The sequence below is a fragment of the Triturus cristatus genome, chromosome 2_2, assembly GCF_964204655.1.
Source record: "Triturus cristatus chromosome 2_2, aTriCri1.1, whole genome shotgun sequence".
NCBI classification, from domain to species: Eukaryota; Metazoa; Chordata; class Amphibia; order Caudata; family Salamandridae; genus Triturus; species Triturus cristatus.
The window spans coordinates 94,801,519-94,824,476 of record NC_140582.1 but is presented as its reverse complement, the minus strand read 5'-3'; the positions used below and the strand labels follow the sequence as shown (position 1 = coordinate 94,824,476).

The 22,958-nt window shown below is 40.2% G+C and overlaps 1 protein-coding gene across 3 annotated transcripts in view; it reads right to left on the bottom strand.

The window, feature by feature from the left end:
- The window catches only part of PAX5 (paired box 5), a 521,765-nt gene that overhangs the window by 479,422 nt on the left and 19,385 nt on the right, over positions 1–22,958 (bottom strand). For all 3 annotated transcript variants that reach the window (XM_085641098.1, XM_085641099.1, XM_085641100.1), the window contains exon 2: positions 15,232–15,397. In XM_085641098.1, the coding sequence (XP_085497224.1) occupies positions 15,232–15,397 (166 nt within the window). The remainder of the gene's footprint in view (positions 1–15,231; positions 15,398–22,958) is intronic.

Genomic DNA, 22,958 nt, shown 5'->3' with positions numbered 1-22,958 from the left:
CTTATGCTGTTGAATTCTTTGTTTGATTTCTTGATTAGTTTTCCCAATATATAGCTTGTTACATGGGCAGACTATCCCATACACAACATACTTGGATTTGCAGTTTGAAAATTTATCATGTTTCCAATAGGTTCCTTTATGTGTGAAAAGAACCCCTTCCATGGTAGATTCACAACTGATACAAGAGCCACATTTGTGATGTCCTTGTATAGGTGGCAAATTTAGAAAACTTCTCATCGTCATGTTTTGAGGTTTAGGAAGGGCGGCTCGGACTAGCTGGTTGGCAATGCTTTGATCTTTTTTGAAAGCAAAGAGAGGAATCTCTTGAAGTGTTGGATCTAGATTTTTCACTAAATGCCAATTTTGATTTATAGTCTTTTTGAGCCAATTAGAAGAAGGGCAAAAAGTAGAAACGCAGACAATCCTGTCTGTTTTTGTTTTGTCTTTTCTTTGGAGTAGTGAATCACGTGGGGTCCACCATGCGCGCTTGATTGCTTTTTTCAGAAGTTTTTTGGGATAACCTCGGACTAAGAGGTTGTTTTTAAGAGTCTCAGCATGGGCAAAAAATTCATCTTTGAAAGAGCAATTTCTTCTTATGCGCAAGAATTGCCCATAGGGCAAATTCTCTCTGAGGCTTCTTGGATGACTGCTTGTGAAATGTAAGGCTTTGTTCCTATCTGTTTTCTTTTTGAAAAGTGTTGTGGCCAATTTCCCATCTGTAGCATAGACTTCAACATCCAAAAATGGCATTTTAGATCTAGAATGATTTGCGCTGAATTTGATATCAGCTGTTCTATGGTTGAGTCAATCAACAAAGGGCTGTAGTTGGTCTTCATCTCCATGCCAAATCATAAACACGTCGTCGATATAGCGGACCCAGGTGTTAATCCTGTCTGCAAATGGATTGTTGTTGAAAATGAAATTGTCTTCATATTTTGACATAAAGAGCACAGCCAATCCAGGGGCAAAGGGACAACCCATGGCCACGCCCTTTATTTGGAGGAAAAATTCGTTATTGAAACTGAAGTAGTTATTTTTTAGTGCAAAAGTTGCTAAGTCCATAATGAATTGTGTGGGCACTTTTTCGGGTTTGGGTCTTTTATTGAGAAAGCTTTCCAAAACTGCTAAACCTTCGTCTTGTGGTATTTCTGTATACAATGACACTACATCTAGTGTCACTAGAAGGTCGCTGTTTTCTTCAAAATTCATTTGATCTAGTTTATTGAGGAAATCAGTCGTATCTTGTAAAAAAGATTTAACCTCCTGAATGAAAGGTTTTAAGAAGAAGTCCACAAACTTGGAAATGGGTTCTAGCAGAGATTCACAACCCGAGACGATTGGTCTTCCCGGGGGGCATGACTGATCTTTATGTACTTTTGGAAGTACATAAAAAATAGGAATTCGAGGGTGGTTGTTTCTTAGGTAATCATACTCTTTTTTGCCCAAGAAGCCTTGATCAAACCCTGTTTGTAAGATGTTGAACAGTTTGCCCTTCAATTCTATTGTTGGGTCGAATGTTATTTTCTTGTAGCAGCGGTCATTGCTGAGTTGTTTGTTAGCTTCTGCTATATAACGATCAGTACCCCAAATGACAATTGATCCGCCTTTATCGGCTTGCTTTATTGTTATAGATTGATCAGTTTTGAGCTCTTGGAGTGCTTCCCTTTGGACTTTTGTGAAGTTGACTTTGTTGTGTCTTTTTTGATTTTTTTCTTTTTCGGAAATGGCAGATAGCATTACCTTTTCAAACATGATGACTTCCTTGGGAACTTTGCTCGATGGTGGACAAAAGCAAGATTTTTTCTTTAGTCCTGTAGTCTCCGTCTGTATCATTGCTGGGTTGTCTTTAAAGTAGGTGATCAGACGTACTTTTCTGCAAAATTCTATCACTTCAGTTTTTATTTTTATGAAGTTTGTGTCTCTTGTAGGAACAAATGACAAGCCCTTTTCAAGTACACTTGTTTGTGCAACAGTCAGTACTTTGTCAGAAAGATTGTAAATAGGTGATACATTCAATTCTTGTAGTTGTGGCGTCTTGTCGACATTTCCCACGGTTGGTTGTTGAATCTGACTCTGCCCCGTGATTTTTGTTGGCCTCTTCCTAAAAAAGACGGTTGTTGTTGATAGTTTTGTTGATAATTGCCACGTCTATTAAATTCCGGACGACTGTTGGGGATGTCTGTATCGCTGCCGCTTGATGACGATGTTTCAGAGAATGTTATGAAATTATTTCTGGATCTGCCTTGGTATTCGGGTAGATATTTGCGAGCTTCTGGTCTGGAGTAGAAATCAGTTTGAAGGTATGGATTCCAAACTACTAAAACGGGAAGCAATGCTTATTGTCAAATTCAATACATCTCTGGATGGACTGAACGAACTATCTGAAATCTACAACTTGTGAACACCTGTCAAGTTCAGTCTGAATGTGTTTACTTCACACCCTTACAAGCACCTGTCAGTTTTAAAAGCGGCCGATTTACACAAGCCTCCGCTCTCCATTCTCAGCAGAAGTCTATTGAAAGAACCACTAAAGAAAGTGGTTACGAACTTCCAACGAAGGCCGTCTATGCAGCCTCCACTTGGGAAGAAAAATTTACGTGTGTTCAAAAGGTTTCCAAAATTTAAACATAAAGCATCAATATCTGCTTGTCGACAAAGAAATACTATGAGCTGACCATATAATGGATCGAGTTTTACCTCGAGATACAAATGCGCATTATCCTTTTAAATCCAGCATTAATACTATGTGAAAAACATAGTCTCAGTTAGGACACACCATTGTCTGCAAACATTATCAGTATTTCAATAAAGTTTGTTTTCACACACGCTCGCTAACGCAATGTAAACTACATTTCCCATAGGCCACGTAATTTGAAACTACATTTCCCAGAGGCACTAGAATAAACCGGGAGATTTAAACATCGCCAATGAAGCCGTATACCAGGAAGACGCCGACGCTTCCAGGGCAGTGAGCGATAGAACACTTCGGATATCATTATCCAAAGGTAAGAGACCTGTGTGTCTTGAAGAGGAAAGTCAGAGTATCGATGCACACGCATCTATCCGTGGGAACACTTTTTTTGACATGGCCACTAATTTTTTCCACACAGAAAGAACCCAAAGCCAAATGAACAAAAATACCGGCCACTCCCAGCTCGATAGACGAAACGCTACGTTCTAAGGTATGCCTTGTACAAAGTCAGTCCCTCACAGTTGTAAAGCAGTGCAACTAAGTTTGCTCCGATTCTAAAACAGCGCTCTTCTCCCTCTTTAGAATCCTCCTATTCTTTGCCCATAGTCGGGTCCACGAACCACCAAGACACCACAAGTAAGACGGTATTACTGGTTACTGACATTTGTGCTTGTTGGGTTGTAAATGACAATGACTGGAAAATTAGGTTGCTAGCTGAGTGTCTATGTCGTTATCTTTCAGGTCTAATTTGGAAATACTACCATTTTTTGGTAGTGTCTGCATTCATGCAGGTAAGAAATAAATGTAGTGGCTATAATTCGCTGACATCCATTGGTTAGGGTCGTTTAGTTAATTTACTTTCTTGTTTGATTTCAGCCTACCATTGGTCCTGATGAGGATCTCTCCAAGAAAAGAGATCTGAAACGCGTCGACCTTATTTTTTGAGGCCAATCATTTTACTCAAAAATCAAATAGTGTCTCTTTTTTTCAACTGCGCTAAATTCTTCTGATGGCCCTCTTGATGTATTATGAAACAATATTGTTTGTGTAGATAGGATTTGTATGAATGGGTATGAGTTATGTTGTGTTAATGTTTGTTGTAAATAGAAAGTGTCTTTTTTCTGTGTCTTTCTAAAAAAAGCTAAAATTTGCACACTAAAACAATTGATGTATAGCACTTTAAGATGAGTTTTAGGTTCGTGGTTCATTGTAGTACTATGTGATTTTCATGATTTCAATTTATTTTTGATTAAATCTGACAATAAAAGTCACCAGTGTTAATGTTTCAATCATTACACTATGAATTCAACTGTTAAATAATGGACAGCATTGTCAAATCAACCCAGCAGGCTGGACTACGGCAACACTCCCTACGCTGCAATTTCCCCAAAACTCCTACACAGACTGCAGACCATCCAGAACAACAGGGCACGACTGATATTCAACCTTCCATGCCGCACCCACATCACACCGCACCTCAGGAAGCTTTATTTGCTCCCCATTTGCAAGCGCAGCTAATTCAAACTTCTCAGGAACACATGCAATCCCCTTCACAACACAGGACCAAAATACCTCAACAGCCGAATACACTTTCACCAATCCACCAGACACCTATGCTTTGCCTCACTCTCGCCTGCACACACTCCTTGTATCGCAAAAGCAACACTGGAAGTCTCTCATTATCCTACATCACACCCATTACATGGAACGACCTCTCTCAACGCATTTGCGCCTCCTCTTCAAAACTTGAGTTCCTCAAGAAGCTGAAAACCTGGCTCTTCGAATAAGTACCTTTGGGGACCACACACCAACTCCCTGCCCAAGTGCCTGTATAATGTTGCAGATGATAGTGCACTATACAAGCAACATAACATAACAAGATAAGAAGGGTCTGCTGCCATTATTCTCCTCGACCTGAATGCAGCGTTTGACATTTTTGATCATGAGACACTTGCACTCAGGCTAAGGAAAGTAGGATTTATAAATATGGCGCTAAATTAGCTTACTTCTTTTTTCAAAGAAAGGTCGTTTCAGGTCTGGGAATCTCCCTGTTATTTAGAGGTTGTTTCTTTGAAGTGTGGAGCCCCACACTTTTTAATATTTATGTGCAACCACTAGCATCTATTGTCAGGGAATTTGATGTGTCATTGGTGTCTTATGCCAATGGCACGCAGTTGGTGGTCTCTCTAGCCCCAAAGACAGAATCTCAGCATCAGTTGGACCCTTGCCTTGAGAAAGTGGCAAGGTGGATGACGAACCACTCTTTAAAACTAAATGGAGAAAAAATTGAGCTGATGATGGTGGAAAATAAATGTTACCCCACATATAACGTTAGGCTGGCCGGACTACCTAGGATCTTCACCTCCTCCCTCCTCCCCAATAAAAAGTCTGGGTATGTGGTTTGAGAGTTCTCTAACAATGGAAGTCGAATCCAAGAAACTGACTACCCTATGTTAAGTATTCTTCAAAACATTTTAGATTTACTTCCCCCACTATCTTGGAGAATTGTAGTTCAGGCACTCATTCTTTCCCGCCTGGACTACCGAAAGTCCTTAGATTTGGGATCTCCCAAATCGGTCATCAAGAGATTATAAGTGGCTCAAAATGCGGTGGCAAGGACCATCTACAAACTACCCAAACACTTGTCTCGAAAACTACATTGTCTTTCCTACACTGGCTTCCAGTGAAGGAAAGGAAATCGTTTAAAGCTCTTTATTTGGCCCACAGGGGTTTGAACCGGAGAGGGCCTCCCATAATTAGGGACCTTTTATCAGCATATGCCGCAATAAAAGTCTACCATCTTCTAATGTAGGGCTCCTGAACATTCTATGTGTTCGTAGATCCAGATGGGGAGGACAGATAATTTTGTTATCTTTCCACCAAGCTATGGAACTCTATGCCAAAAGAATTGAGAAAGGAACCCAAAGAGATAACATTTAGAAAACTACTCAAAACTTGGCTCTACCATCATTAGTTAATTAGAAATCATCTTTTGACTATTAAGTGCACTTTCTGATCTACTCAGCGCTGGGTAGCCTTCGGGTAGTGATGCGCTTCATAAACCTACATAGCATAGCATTTGCATTTTTCTTAGGAGCTTGAAGAAAAGAGTCTTTCAGTCACTAGCCTTAGGAGGACTGGAAGAGGAAGACGCTGCTCTAAGGTAAAGTTTCCCAATTTTGGAAAAGAAGTGGGGCATACATAAGGTGTAAAGGCATTTCCAAAACATCAGCCGCAAAACAATGTAAATGAGTGTGAGTGGAAAGGGATAATTTAGCGCACACACACACACGCACACACACACACACAGCTGTATTTTGTGGGTCTTCATTAAATCTTTGCAGAGAGTTTCTTACACTCAATGCACATTGATCCATAGAACAACAAGAAATAGCTGTAATTATATATTCTGTGTAAACCAAAAATAAATGAAAAGTGAATCCCGCTTTTATTTTTAAACAGGAAAATCTTTAATGGTGTAGAAATGCCCTGTACAGAGTTAGGATTTGCAAGTACACCACCCAAAATCTACATAGTGTATAACATCCAGAACCTATGACTGATAAATACTGGAAATTTGAACAGGAGTAACCATAACTCTTCTTTCAGAATTCTAACTTTGCTTATTGGACCTGTTATGGTTATAGAAATGCCTACAATACATGAATGAAGGACAGAAAAGGTTTGGAATTTCAACATGCATGATGTGATATACATCTGTAGTGGAACTCATCTAGCAACATGAATGTCATTTTTAAACTTATGGCTAGTAGCTCATACGTCTCAGCATTAATTTCAGTTTGGAGAAAACAGATTAGGCAAGGGCCTTTGGCATTACTGACAATATTACCCTAGACTGACCTTCCTGCTTGCTAAGTCCTACTACACCGTGAGCCAGGATGGATAGGACAGGAAAGCTATTTCACCACCATCTTAAAATATTGTTATGTGCCTGCTTTCTAAGGTTCTGTCGAAAGATGTTAAATATGATGATTAGCAAGGTTAAAAGTTGTTGGGAAGTGGCAGGCATGTGTATGGCTGAAATTGCATGGCTGCAATGCCTATTATCAGAGTACTAACACCAAAGCACGGTAACTTTAAAATAACAACATTTGTTTTACTACTTTAAAAATAGCCCTACTTAAATGCACAAATGAAGCTTGCCCCCCACTTGTTTTAAAAGAGTGCTATTTCGAGTAATTTATAAACAAAATGACCCATTACTATGTGGGAAAGATACCTAGGGATTGCAATAGATAAAATACGTTTTAACGTGGCTTGGCAAAGTATGACAAAGTACCTTATTTTCAGTGCTTAAATTGTAAAATATGAAGTCCAGGTGCTCAAATGTCTGTCGGAGGCCACACCTATTTCCCCTGCTCCACCCACTTCCTCCACTGGCTCCACCCACTTATTCTATTGGCTCCACCCACATCCTCAACTGGCACGCCCCACGCATTTCTTTTCCTCTCAGACTCTTCATCTATGACTCATTCCACAAATTAAGGGTTTTATTTCACTGCAAACCATGCCCCTATCTCATACCACAGCATGTCATGGCTTTCTGACCTGCTCTGGCATATATATGACTGATTTAGACGTCCAAACCTTTCTGTAAAATCGTCTTAACAATGCGTGTTCTTTGTGGTTGCAAGCTATAAATATACCTGCAGGCGCTGTGTATCCTTCGTATTACTATTTCAAAGCGTACAGGCTATGGCGCCTAGCAAGGACTGAACATGGAGCTGTAATGCAGCGAGTCTGCAGCAGCTGAACTGACACTACATAGAGTCTTCTTTTTGTGTTGCATAAACAGAAGGTGACTCACCAGGCACCTCCCAATCAATCCTTTACTAAAGAAACTGAGGCTGGATGCCAACTAGCGCATAGTCTTGAGTTAAACCAGTGGGGTCATGCCTTCATCCCATGCTGCACAATGTGCACATTGACATCTCTTGCGCACCCCCAGGTCCCACAGCACCACAGACATAAAGTATCTGGTCACCACAGTACTGCCACACTCTGCTAACTCTGCACAGAGCAGGCCTCCAGGCCGGGGCCTCTGGACATCCAGCAAAACAAACACAGACAATACTTGGCAGGCAGTGTGAAAACATCACTGAAGCTAAAGGTGCACAATGAATCAACTGAACTGAATCAAGTTAAACATCACCCGCAAACAAAGTCAAGGAGGCCATGCAGAAACATATGGAATAGCCCACCGCACAACTGGCCCCTACCCCATGTGACATCAGGAACCACCACTGCATGCACAAGCAACCATGAAGCTTAATGACCTAGGATAGAAATAAACTTGTTTCAACTGGCGCATACTGCCATATCGCAATGCACACCGCACGGGGAGAAGTAAAGAGTTGATGAAACGCATGGAAATTAAAAACAGCGTATTTTTATGTTAAAGGCCCTGCCCTTCCAGCCTTATCATGGCCCAGGGCATGTACTTGCTTGCACACGGTGCCCGGTGCCGGAGGCATGATTGCTCAGGACAGGCCTTGGACTTGTCACTCGGTGTGTTCACTTCACAGTTCACTCATAAAGCTGTTATTATAGCAAGCAACGCCAACTACCACTGTGACCGTCACTACAGCACGCTCAAGGAAAAAGTAGCGTTGGTTTGGGCTACTTACGGTTACTGGTGGGCGCCGAGCGGCACTGCCTTTATTAATAGGCCTGCTGCTGCCTGCCCTCGACTACATCAACTTATGGTGTCTGCTGGAGCGTGGCATTTTGAAAAGAATCTACGCACGCAGCTGCACAGCCCCTAACCCTGCAGAATCAAAACCTTTTGAATCAGTGTCCCGCCCACCAGCAATACTGAAATAAGGACCGCCGCCTGAGGCAAATTCGGATATATGGTTGGAAATTGAATGAATTTATATTTTTATTATCGGCTCTCACAGCTGCAACACTCTTCACAACTGCGGAGGACTCGGGAGATGAACAACACTGAGTCAGTGAGTGAGGTAATTATTATATTTACTTTGCCACAATGCCATATGACGTGCAGACGCGTCGTGTAGACCCGGCCCTGATAAATAAGTGCCTGTGCTAATACCGGAAAGCACTGGCACAAATTAAGCACTGCTTGTTTTACACATTAATTGCATATTAGGTGTTATTGTATTTACAACATTAAAAAAGGCAGAGACTGCTGTAACCTCTGACTCACTGCGACCTTTGGCCATATCGGGGATGGAGCAAAAAAGGCCCCCTGCACATACATTTTTGGGTATTACTTACAATTTTTCACCAAGTAGAGTGATTTTAAACATTAGTGCAAACATTCTCAGTTGCCCAAATAGTTTTCTGATAATGACTTCTGAAGGGAGACTATTGTAAATATCACCAAATGTTTCCATTTCTAAGGGGACTGAAAATTGAATTTTAACTAGGCCTGGGTAGAATTTCTATTACGCTGGAGTATTTTCGGGAATTCTGTATTACTCTTTGACCCAGTGAATCACCAACAATAATGCCATTATTCCTCATCACACAATTAGGAGTAATTTTAAGGAAACAATCCTAGAAAAACAGCATATTTAGGGAGTGAAAGAAGCCACGATTACATGTTATTTATGTTCTGCTACGTTTGGTGCTGTTTATTAGCGCAAAATGCATCCTCATGGCCATCTTGGATGTGAGTGAGCATTTTGCGGTGAGAAAATAGTGCTAAATATCAGTAGTAAATTATGGGAAATTATGGCCCAAAAACACATTTAGCTTGAGCTCGTTATTTGTATTCTGTTGCATTTAGTGCTATTTCTTAGTGGAAAATGCATCCCCGTATCCATTTTGCACTAACTGCAGAACTACTCTTCTCGCGTAATTCAAGCATAATCTCACTGAATTTTTAGGTAATCCCACACGATTATGCTACATTGAATTATGCAAGTTACACCCACCACCCTCTTGAACTAGAGAGTTGCTGTCAGGACTACATTTCCATAGAAAATTGCCCAAAGGCTTATTACAGTTTAGGGCTTTCTTGAATGATCTCTAGCAGTCTTAAATATAAGGTCGTTGTGTCTATGACATAGTGTTGGAATTGTGTTTCTGCTTGTCTAATGGCGAGGAATCAACGTCACATGGGGTCTTACATACAAGCATTGTTATTCAACATAGCACCTGGATCTTTTGTGAACTTTCTATAATATAGCCTTTCCTTTTTTCTTTGCTTCTATCTTTCTTACTCTCTTTCTTATTTTTCTTCCCGTGACTCCGTCTCTCTATCGATCCCTCACGCTCACTTTTAAAAGAGTTCTCTCCCTGTTTTTTTGTACTTCTCACTCTTCGCTAATGGTAAGGCTCAAGAAACTGTGAGGATTGTGCACAGTGCATCACAATAGAAAATGAGTGCAAACTTTCATTTTATTCATATAATTGACAAAACACCTCTCGTCTAGCACCTCATCATCCTCCCTCAACCATCAACTTAAATAGGACGATGGCTAAAACCTTCCACAGCCACACCCAAAACACAGCTCTGAATGTTAGAAAACTGGCAAAAGAAGTTCAAAAAAAGCATTAACATTGTTGGACAATCTTTATGTCTCATGACATTAATGAAACATTAAAGTACTAGAGCACACAAACTCAAGCACGTAGATCACCATCACTAAATAATGCAGCGAGCAATCATATCGCCTCTTTACTGATGCCATGACTCGGCCTACCATGACTCAGGTCAATGAGAAACCCAACATGCATGCGGAATGGACACCCAGTTTCCAGAAGCACTACGGGGACCCCCAAGAGCTCTAAATACGATATTCCAATGCTGATAACATAACGTTTCTCAAAGACAGCAAGTCTGTTGTTCAAACTGTTGGGAGAGTGTTTTGACAATCTTGAGATCAAACATTTGCTAATTCATGGAACCATTGTTGAATAAAACATATTTATTGAGCTTTTTTTTTGTTACCGGAAAATAAATGTCAATCTAGAGAAATTGAATACCTAAAAATGGTTGAAGACAGGATCTTTAAAATTTCTCCCATCTTTGTTTCTTTTAAGACCCATTGGTACATTTTTTTAAGTTACAAGCATATGAATGGGCGGGTTCGACATTCATTTTTTTTACATTGTATTTTTATGTTTACGTGTACTAATATTGGTTTGTCTGCTTGCTGAGTACATACCAATGGTTTCAACAAGTTCAAGACGCGCATGAATCCAATTGTAGCGAAGCAAACGCGCCATGTGTAGACAGACGCTAGTGAATCTTGGGGAGCGGCTGGATCCAAAAATATAAAAAATTTAAATGGCAATACATTCTCCTTTATTAAAGAAACTGCTCTCTGCAGTGTCGTATTTCTACAAACCATGTTTTTAAAGAGAACGTATTTAGTGGACCAAAGGTACATATTCCCCGAGGTATATTTAAGTATTTATGGAATAGGTGAAATATATTAAAACAAAGGGATATTAAGACTTTAAAGTGCACGACTAGCGAATAGCCTACAAATACATGTGGTTAGGTGTCTGTTGAAAGAAAAGTAATGGAAACGTGTCATTTTAAAATGTTAATAAAATAACAGTACTGATTCAAGAATACTAAATGCCTGATATGTAGCGAAAAGAAATGAGAGTAACGTGCATATATAAAACTGAAGATAAAATTAAACAAGGATAATATGAATATATGAATTTGTCGTATATTAATTTAATGTGTGTGCCATGATATATCTTTGTAGCAAACAGACTAATGAAAGTGACAAAATATTAAACATTAATATTAAAAATTAAATTAGCATGGCCCCTACATTTTTTCTGGCTCCTTGTTGGAATGATTGCCCACTTTCTACAGAATGAAATGTTCTCTCAGTAGGTTAAAAAAGAATCAAGCGGTACCTTCTCCTAAGATATCACTAGATTGTTGTTTCCCCTGTTCCCTTGCTTAGCGTAAAGGCACCCTACAGCCATCATGCTCTCTACATGGCACAAGCTATAGTAAATAGATCCAGATGGAGACTAATCATTTTGCTGCATACTTGGTGGAGAGGAGGCTATTTCTTTACTAGAGCATGCAAAGTTTGAATATTGTATGTATACCAATAGTTTTCGATCTGAATTTTGAGCAACAGTCATAAGGGTAGCCGTGGTGCTATCCCATCTTCGCCAACGACGTTATGGAACTTTAGGAACTGACATTATATGGTGCCATGATGGTATCACTGGTACATAGAGGCACAATTATAACCTCTGGTGATCCGCATATGGCCGCTCTGCCAACCCCAGCAGTAAACTCTTTTGTTGTTTCTTCCAGACTGAGCAGTTCATAAATGGGCCTGCTATCTCTGCTGCTGCAGGCGCTAGGGGCTCAGAAGATGTTTATCTCCATTGAGAGGGGTATCAGAAGTGCCAGGGCACTAAAGACACCCTAGTGATGCCTACGAAATGTCCATAGACAGTGGCAGGTAGAAGATTGCTTGAAACTGACACACAGCTGAGGACTTTTCAAAGGCCTTTTTTCTAAACTCAAGTGATGTAACACAATTTATACAGTAAGATGATTTCCCAACATATACATAACGCGACTAAGTGTTTATTAATTGTATATGCTTCACATTGTCCTGCAACAGACCATTACACATCTAATGCTATAGAACCGACACTCGTTCATTCACAAATCAGAGATAAACATTGTAAAGTTCACCATTCTGATAGCCTAAGGTGTCTAGAAGCCGCTTGGAATGAATGGGAGACCAGAGTCTCAGTTTATTTTTAACTGAGAACACATGACATAAGGACCTGGGTTGAGACCACCAGTAAATGTTGTGTTTGTTACCCAACTATAAGGTGATCAGGCCTGATCTCACAGAGACAACAGAATGTCATGAGAACACCTGATTTAGCCTGGACAATATTATTTCAAACAATACCAAACTATAAAAACATGAACTGGCTCAGAATTTCTTCTATTTATAACAAGCTCTTACTTCTACTCTGAAAAGTAAAAAAGATTTGTCCTTCAGTGGACCCTTTTGTTACATAGTTTATTTGATTTAAGTGAAGGTAGAAGACAATAATTGCCATTTTAAAGTATGGAGGCTCTAAGGATGGATATTCACTGTAATGTAATTGTGTAAAGACTTTGCATGTTTTAAAAATGGGATTTAATGCATTATTTATTCATGCGATTTTTCTGGAAATGTTTTCTTACCCCTCGACCCCTGGATGGCCCCACATTGTAACTTTAGAAGTGCAGATACATGTAGCAAGGCTTTGCAGATGTTAGTACATCGCCACAAAGTTATGACTGTGTATAAATTCACCTCATTCGCTTTGCCTCTGCATGAGCATCCCTTGACACTACTCTGGGAACAGAGGGGGCGGAGTTTTTCCATGTGTGAGCGAGACTTTCGTATACAGAGCGTTTTTGGGAATACTCGACTGCCTCATGTTTTTAAAAACAAAACACAATAACAACTACACCCATGTACACAGATAGTCTTTATGTCAGCCCTCTTCACATTGGTCTATTGGTCATTCACATTTTGATTTAACCCATTACAGCAAACAGCAAGGATACACTTCCGCCTGTCTCGTTTCACTGTGAGTGTTGGCATTTTGTTAGTGCTAATGTGCACTTCGGACTAAACCGTAGTTCACTTCCATGGTTTGTGGTCAATCTTTGCTTTCATATCATGTTATTTATTTTGCCAGTAGTTCATTTTGTACTTTTCCCCGCAGCCAAATACATGCCATGGTTATTGGAATTTTTACTCACAGGCTTGACAAGGCCTGACCTATTGGCTTTTCCCATGCTTGTTTTTAAAAAAGGTGAAGTGAAAGAACAAAGGGAATACTAAGTGCAAACTGTTGGTTTTTTAAACAAATGATCTGAATCGAATGAGCATATGGGCTCTAGAGTTAACAGTCAAACAAAATACATGCATTTTGAAATTTTATAACATCTGCCCTTTCACTTACATTGCAAAATTATGAATAAGTTTTTCAAATCTTTATGCTAGTTTTGCATAAAATGAAGCTTGGAAAATTGGAGAAGTAGGACAACAGTTTCAATAAAATGGAGATTGCTGAACGAAAGCAATGGCTAACATGGACACGCTGGTCAGTAAATCATGCTATGAGTGGACCAGTAGTGCATTATTGAAAGGTGGACTGGATGTTTGAAGCAGAGGTCTGCCTTCCTTTGAGCAGGTGGCACCCGCCTGCACTTCATAGGATGGGCAGTTATCCCGCTGCGGGTGGGTGCCTTGAGTTACTGTACCAGGCTGCTGGGAGACACCAGGTGGACTCATGGGACCCCCTTTCTGCCCTCTTGCAGTGGTAGCCCTCAGGGTGCTCACTGACTGTGCGCCATTTGTTTGCGGCACACAGCCAGTGCGCCTTCTGAGAGCCTCTTTGCCTCTGTGCCCACATCCATTATGGAGAGCGAGCACAGAGACAATGGGGCATATTATCAAGAACGGCGTTAAAATTATCGCCGCTTTAGCGGCAGAAAACTGCCGCTAAAGCGGCGATAATGGGCTTGATAATATGCCGCAGAGAATTCCAATAGAAACCCATGTTGACACCAGAGCATGGGCTTCTATGGGAATTCTCACGGGCATATTATCAAGCCCATTATCGCAGCTTTAGTGGCAGTTTTCTACTGCTAAAGCGGCGATAATTTTAACTCCGTTTCTTGATAATATGCCCCATTGTATTTCCCTCTTTAGCACGGGAATGCCCCCCGAAGATAGCGCCTGAACTATATATGCACCAGCGCCATCTGTATTACAGTGGAGGAGGCACAGTCAACTGCGCCCTCTTCCCTGGGGCGCAAAAAACTAGCGCACACACCCACTCGGCCCCCTAGCACTGCTTGTAATACAGGCCAGGAGTTCAAAACAGAGACCCCTGTATACATCAGCAATTCTGAGTGAGAGTCAGTGAGTGTGAATGGGTGAATGTGTGCAAGTGGGCTTGTAAGAGTGAGAATCAGTGAGTGTGTCAATACCTTTGTGAGTGATTATGAGTGAGAATAAGTGAGAGTTGGTGTGAAGTATAATGAGTGAAGGGTAGAAAGTGATTAAGAGAGGGCATAAGTATGAATGAGCGAGAGTGTGAGTGTTCGCGTGCTCTCCACAGTATACTGAAGATGATTCCTATTTTATGGAGGCATCCAAAGTAGCGTGTTGTCATTGGCCTATTGTAATTAAATATTAGCACTGGGGTGGGACCACATGGAAAAACTGTGGGTATTTACAAATCTTTGCACTGCCTTCCCACAAAGTTACGAATAGATAACCAAGGAGTAAGTAGTCTTTTCTAGAGGAGATGTAATGGAAGGAAAGGGAAGATTTTACATGAAATTGTTTGCAGAACCACGCACCCTACAACAACCCAATTTATCCATATATAAATGGGTGAGTGTGTGTATAAATATATATGAAGCTTTGTGCAGTACCCCTCAATTGTATCAGTTTTTGAGTATGCCAACCAAACTTCACATTGTACATTTAACCACTGTAACCATTATTTCTAAAAGGGAGTTGATTGCATTAATATACCTGCCAAGAATTTTGCTGACACAACCATGGCTGACCCGCAGCTGTCTTGAGATGTCGCACGGTCTTACGCCTTGATGAGCAAGTTCTACAATCCTTTGCCGAACTACGTCAGGGAGAGGGCGGCCATTCACAAAAACACCTCCCAGTTGATTCACTCCTCCATGTCCTAGAAAGAAGAAAAAAAGGTTCTTTATTGGCACTGGTTAGAGAAATAGAGTGGAACATTTGACATTAGCATTTAACTATCTGGTGAGAGCTGACACGCAAGTAGGGAAATGTAACATTTACTGTAAATGTGGCAGGATTCAGGCAATTGTCTTGCATTATTGAAATACTAAAGCAGAGTATTCATTTCCCCGGTGTCAACTGACATCTAAAACTGTCAAATGGGCGGCTCCGGGGCTAAAGGTTGCTACCCATGGCTTACCCGTTGGTAGCCCTGGCCCAGCGTATAGTCTCGACAGTCAAGAAGAAAGGAGCAGGAAAAAAAATGTAAGCGGCTTTCAGAGCCCTTGTTACTTTCTGCAGTTTCCATACCATGAATTAGGCCTTTTCTGTCAACAGTAGGCAAGAGGCTCCCTATTTATGGCAAAGATTAGCAGAGGATTTTTGTGAAACAGCATTTGGTTGTGCATTTGGTTGTGCCACCTACATGCTTTGAGATCCAATTGTGCACTTGCTTGCTCATCTTATCCATGCTGTTGCCCAAATGGACACCTGTATCATGGCTTGCTCTCATTCTTCTGCTAATTATCTAGTGTCCGCCATTCTTATATCTATCTACCCATCCCAATTCTAGTACTGGAGAGTGGTATTGCAAAAACACATTTTTAAAAAGGTGTAGGACTGGAGATAGTCTAATTTCAGAGACATGCAGCCTAGTGTGACAAATAACTAACAGTTGACTAATTGTAGTGTTACAGCAATAAAGTTATAAACCCTCTCAAAGGTGGCATTTCCACGAACCTGATCAAAGAGTGTTTGAGCTCCTTGCTTCTGTAGCTAGGTGTTCTTGTGGTTCTGTTCAGCCCAGCAAAGCACTGCAGCAGCTACATATGGCATCTGGGTTCCAGCATGTGACCTGCCAGTTAGGCAGATAGCACCAGAGGATGCCACAAAGGAACCAACAGGAGGGCTCAAATTGTAGGTCTTCTAATGTGACTTCAGGGAGATTTCAAGGGGAGATAGCGTACCCATCAGTGGCCATCACTGACTACAGCAAACTCCCTTAACCCAAAGAGTGAATGAAGGTGCCGGCATCTGCTTGGGACATCCTCAGCAAATTGGCTGACTGCCTGTGTGCGCCTATGTGCAGTTCAAGTGAGTGTGATTTCCGCCCCTGAAGCATGGTTAGAAAGTCTAATGGGTTCAAAAGGGTTCTTCTACGATTCAGGAGATTCTCGTTCACGACTTTCTGATAAAGAGGGACACTTGAATGAAAGATACCTCATTAATTCTTAATCACTTGATAACTGATATACCGATCAGTGGATCATCCATATCCCAAAAATAGTCCCTTTTTCCATGGCCCTTCTCTCTTGATCGACACGCAGAGCTGATGCACAGAATTTAACACTTTAGGTCTACTCTTTGCGCAAAAGGTGTCTTTAGATCCACAGATCACCCAAATGGTCTGATTCTACACCACCATCATTAACTCACCAATGTAATCGCCCCTTTCTATACAACAATCACAGGAATAGTGTCCTGTAAGCTATTGTCCTCCTAATCAATAATGGACTCATCCTGTACCGTTCTCTTCTGATAAGCTCAATTGAGAAACGTCACCTGTGTCAAAATAAAGATCCCCTACAATCATGACCCACATCAGTTTGGCAGCAGCTAACCTCCATTGGCAGTCAATGACCCCTAGCATTTAATGCAAGACCCTTGGTATTAAACAAAACGTGGTTTTGGGGCCAACATATCTCCAGGATAAAATAAAGAAATACATCACATCCAGACCAAAATGATCATTTAAGTCCAAACTACAATGCATTCCGAGAGGCATAAAAAAGCCACCGTTGAGAAGAAATGTTTGCACTCCATCTGCCCACTCTGTAGGACACTTTCTAAGAACCCTTAAATGATACTGAATGCCATTTCTCCTTCAGTAAAAAATTAAAGGCACTCCTCTTTCACAAAGCCTGTGTACATACATCAGATCCCAGTTTCTTTTATCACCGATATATCAATTTTGCTGGCTGTTAGGCAGCACAAAGCATGGTGGTCTAAGCAGGTGACTGAGATGTGTGAATAAACAGCAACAATGTAAGGACACTAAAGTGCCTTATTGGCATCCAAGATCCACAGGTAATAGTTATTCTGTTGTTCATGGCTTTTAATCTTAGAACTCTAACTAACCGCTTAACCTTCTCTGTAACTAATACAATTAATATACTATAACTTGCTTCATGAATAACTTTCATACCTCCACGAAAAAAGGACAACGCAATTAAGGATTAGAGAGACGCAAGGACTATGATGCACTATGTCATAATTTAAGTTTTCTACAAGTCGGTTTACGAAATTGTCCATTTTTGTCAAAACAGAGATGTTTCACGTATATATTGTTAAATTTCGTGCAAATCCTGGTTTTACCTTTTCTCCAGTGACATTGAAGACATATACAATCCAGCCAGACCCGCCAAGAGTAAATGAGCAAGCTATTGTCAGTAATGATACTTTTGGATTGTTTAGCTCCTTTCAATACACTTAACTCTTCACCTCTCTCTTCTTTATGTCCCATTAGTATTTCTGGTTCAGGTCTGTCTTGGATTTCCTCTCTCTGACTGTTCTTTTCCTGTATCTTGGAAAGGTTCTAGGTCATCTTTTTTTTCATGTCAAGCATGGCTTACTGCATGGTTCTCACCTTGATCTTTTACTTTTAGTCCCTAAACCTTCCCACTAGCCTCTATTATTTGGGTTTAATGCTCATTACTTCATATTGTTGTACAAGCAATCTAGGGACTACTTTTGATTCTTCTCTTACCTTTCCAAAACAACATTCTTTTGGTAGATTCTTGTATTTGCCACTTTCAATTGTACATCTTCTTGCTTCCCAACTCTTCGTTCTCATTCCTGAGGCTAAACTCCTCACTCATTGTCTCTGTTTCACTCCATTCTTTAGTCCTTCATCCATATACTTTTGGTCTTTATACCTTTGCTCATATCACTCCATTTTATCACGTTTACATTGGCTGATTATTTTGTATCACTTTCAATTTCATTACCTAAGTTGTGCTTTTTGCATGTCCTAAAGGTTTTCTTCTAACTGTTCTGGTTGATGTATTTCTTTCTATCATTAAGCTCATAAAGGCCTCAAGAAATCGATTCACCCACTCGCTATGGTGAGTCAGGTTTTATCAGGGCGAGCTATATTTAAGGCCTACTCACCCATTCTGGTGAGCTGACAAACAACAGGTGTTCTGTTCACTCAGAAAGTGAACAAGCAATAAAGATTCCTTTACATTGTATTTTATTCTTGTCACAATTGCTCTGTGTATAGAGGCAGAGATCAGAAGTCAGTTTACATCTTCTTACAATTATTATTCTTTCTCTTACTGCTGAGTTCCAGGACTTTGTAAAGTGAACTGTCTGACGTGCTGTACAAAGATTGTGAAATGAAAGGCTGTAGGGTGTCAGGTCTTTTTCTAACGCACAACATGTAAATAGCTAATAAGTGAACTGTACACACATTTCAAAATATATTGCAATAGTTATGAAAGCCCATTTGCTTGAAATTCTGTGTGATGAAAACAAATCAGAACACTTTACTTGGTGATGTACAAATGATAAATAAGTTTGCTGAAAATCAAGTGTCACAGATTATTGTTTATCCACTATATAATTTTACCAGTGACACTGCAAGTTAATGGGAACATGTTTGGCCATTTACCATCTGTAAATGACAGTGTGCTACCTCATCATGCTTTAGAAATATATTTATTAAAAATTAGTTTTTAAACATGAACTGAGAAACACTCCTGCCCCTGCCCTTGCCCTTGCCCTTGCGGCAATGCTAATAGTGAACTAAGAGCCATGTAAGAGGTCATGTGTACCCTATGTGTGGGTAGATTCTTATTATACATGGAGCAAACCTTTAGTCTATTTAAAGAAGAGTTTTTTTGTACAGCAGAAATGCTGAACTCACATATTTGAAGGTGTTCGCAAATGTGATAATAAAGAAAAAAAAAGCTCTGTAAAATTAATTGTTTGCCTATAATCACACAATGTTACACCAGTTTATGGGTCAAATACATTACAGTTCGGTTGAGTAGATTATTCAAGTTACTAGACCTGCAGGTCTAGTAAAATGTTTATGATTTTTCGAGTCCTGAGAATTTACATTGAGCAGGGTAAGGCCTAACTTCCTGTCCTCTCCCTGTAGGTATTTACTCTGTCAAGACAGAAGGATATTTTCTCTACTCTCCTGCTTTCTGTACCAGTTTGAGCAATTGTATGAATTATCTTATTTGCATTAAATAATTAAATAACTGTTAAATTGTACCTTACCATCCAAGCCTTTTATACATATGCATATCATATTATAGGAGCACATCCGCTGCATTAGCATTGACTGATTTAAAGACTAATTCACCAAAATGTTTGTGGTAGCGGAAGTGACATCATGCACCCCATCTTCTCTTATGACATTGTAGGATTGAACCTTTGTCTCACCTAGAGCTACTGCGCAGCTTCTTATTTTCAAATCAGGGTTTAGAGTAATGGCAAAGAATGAGTAAACAAGGCTCTTTAGAGCTATGTTTACATTCTGTCCCTGTTGTTTACTTCATGACCCCCTGAGAGCAGGACTTTAAGGGGCCCTGTCAGGAGTATCAAATGGGCATGCTAAGGAGAGCATCTTAACATCCCTTCTTGCCTATCCTTAATTGATGTAGGTCACTTGCTTCAACTTTAGAATGAGATTCTAGAAAACTGTCAAAGGAGCAGTGTGTCTCATATGAAATGTACACAGCTGTGGAACCAGCCACTCTGTACACGTGCACTGGTTCCATACAGGCAAGAGATCAAATTTCACAAATGTAACTCAAAATTCAAAAAATGAAATTCTTCCAAATTCTTTCTCCTTGACCTTGTCTGACATGTTTCTTTTAAAAAGACAGACTTCAATGACAGCAATATCACAAACATGTAGATTGCCTTTCTTAATGCTATATTTTCTCATTCTTCACTCTACCTGAACAAGTGAATTTGACTTAGGCAGGGGTGGAGGATGATGGCTAAAGGTTCCGCAGATAGTAACGGCCACATTCCAAGTATCACAATAGAGCTGGGCACAATCAACCCAGAGAAGTACATTTTACACACATTATTGGCTCAGTGTTTGTGGCTGATCCTGAATGTTTCAGTTTGTATGGGAAATAATTAGTAAAAACGTTGTTTGCAACTCTATCTGCATCAAGTATAATCTAAACTACATTGGTTTTTTTGTGGAAATCCCTCCACTTAGAACTGAGAAGTAATTGCATAAGTAAAACATGAATGTGTATTTCAATTGAACCTCTAAAATAAGCAAAGTTAAAAGCCAACTGAAAAAAAAACATTTGAGACCCACGTTTTGATTAGCGGAATAATGTATGAGTGAAGGATCATTCAAGATATTGGCCATCACTGTGCAGTTATAGTTAGGACTTAGGTACCATAGGAAAAGCGTTGTTTTGATTTGTTAATAACCTTGGAGCAATTTGACGACTCCTCACAAAACTTTTCAGAAAACAGTTTATCATCCTTCTTCCTTGAAAGTTACCTTGTGATCTGCCTAGGTGTGGCTGAGAAAAGGGGGCCTCCCGGGAAGGGAACACAACTTTGCTCCTGCCTGGGCTGGAACAGAGAAAAACGCTGCTCCTGCTCGGGTGGGGGGAAAGTAATAGAGCCAGCTCCTGCTAGCACCCATTAAGGGGCTGGCCGGGGAGTCTGCAGTGGTCTCGGGGCACTTTCTGCAGCCCACAGCAATGGAAACATTGTGGGTGCCCTGGGTGGGCACCCACCAATAATTTAAGTGGCTGATTACCACCAGGGGAGCTGGCAGAGGCTTGGGAGCCCCAGGGGCTCCCTCTACTGGCCTCAAGGAATGACGGCTCCCACCGGCACCCACAATGGGTGGCAGCGGGGGCTGCAGGGCTCCTCCTGCTTCCTATAAATTAAACAAATAGGTGTGGGTGCCGCGGGGTACCAAAATATATATATAAAAAATATTAACATGAATAATAAATGAGCAGCAAGGGCCATTCATTAACTATTCACTGCTCCAGAGAAGATGCATCCCATAATGCTTAGCTTACATTTTTGTGGAGCCTGGTGGTGCCCCTAGAAGGGGCAGGGGCACTACCAAACATTTTACAAGGTTGTGGGGGCTTCGGAGAGTGCAGCTGCCCCTCAGTAATCTTAAAAAAACAGTACATTTGCTGGTATATCGGATCCATGACCCTAGGAGACTTAACATGTTTTTAAAAGAACTCAGAGCTGGAGCGCTATGCTCTCCAGCTGGAAATTGTAATTAAAAAAAGACTCGAAAACATGTCAATTTATTTAAAATATGTATTTAAAAAATGTAGGACCATCACTTTTGTTAAACACTGCAATGTGTGAAGTTATAAAATATACATTTGATTACAATTATTTGTAACTTTTTGATTTAAAAAAACAGGCCTACTTTGTATATGGTGATATGCTAATTCCTTGATAAGGTCAATTTGCCCACTTTTTGTATTCTGGTGTTCTGACCCTTTAAGAAAGTCAGTAGATCTGCATTACTTAAAATGACACCCTTTATATTGTTTCATCACACAAAAGGTTTCACACACCTGCTAGGATGTGCGCTGTGGGGGATATAGCTCTCTCTGGGCATTGAGCACCAGCAAACGAATGGACGCAGGACCCTGTGCACAACACCATGCGCACGGCAAGGGACATCTTAATTTATGTTAAAAAAAAAATTAATTCACTTCAAAAAACAAAGGCTAAAGTGACAATATAGTTTGGAATTGTTATAATGTGTTATTTTATATTAAAAAAAACCTTAGAAATTCACTGAAAAAGACAAAGTTTAAAGGGATGTATATTTAGGTGAAAATGCGAGCTGTCAGTTAAAACATACCGTTTTAAACTAACAAAACTCCTGAAATTCACCAGTTAGTTATCTCAAGTAACTATATCTCATGCTGTACAGTAGCTATAACTCGGCCCACACCATGCACTGTTAATATCTCCCATATTTAATCACTCATGACATCTTCTATGACATCACCGATAACATGACTGCAACATCTGAAATAACAACATTGATGACAACACTGTGCAGCGTGGGTGTGCAAGTTATAGTTTACTTAGGGCACGGATTATAGTTACTCGAGATAAACATAACTGTAGAATTTCAGTGGTTTTTTTCATTAAAAAAATTACGTTGCCACTGAAACTAACTCTACCATTACTTTAACCTTCCTTTTTTCAGTAGATATAAGTGAATATATATATTTCGTTTTGGCAGCCTCTCCTGCCTTGATCACACACAATTGACGCCATTACTATTATCTCATATATACCATGACACATGGTTCTTAAGGTATCATAGACATAGTGAATATACTTCTGCGCTATACTTTGAATTAGTCTTTTCTCTTTTTTACTCTTATTTTCTTTTTGTCTTACAAACTCATTTAATCTCTTATTTGCTTTTATGTGAATCAGTGCAGAAAACACCTTCT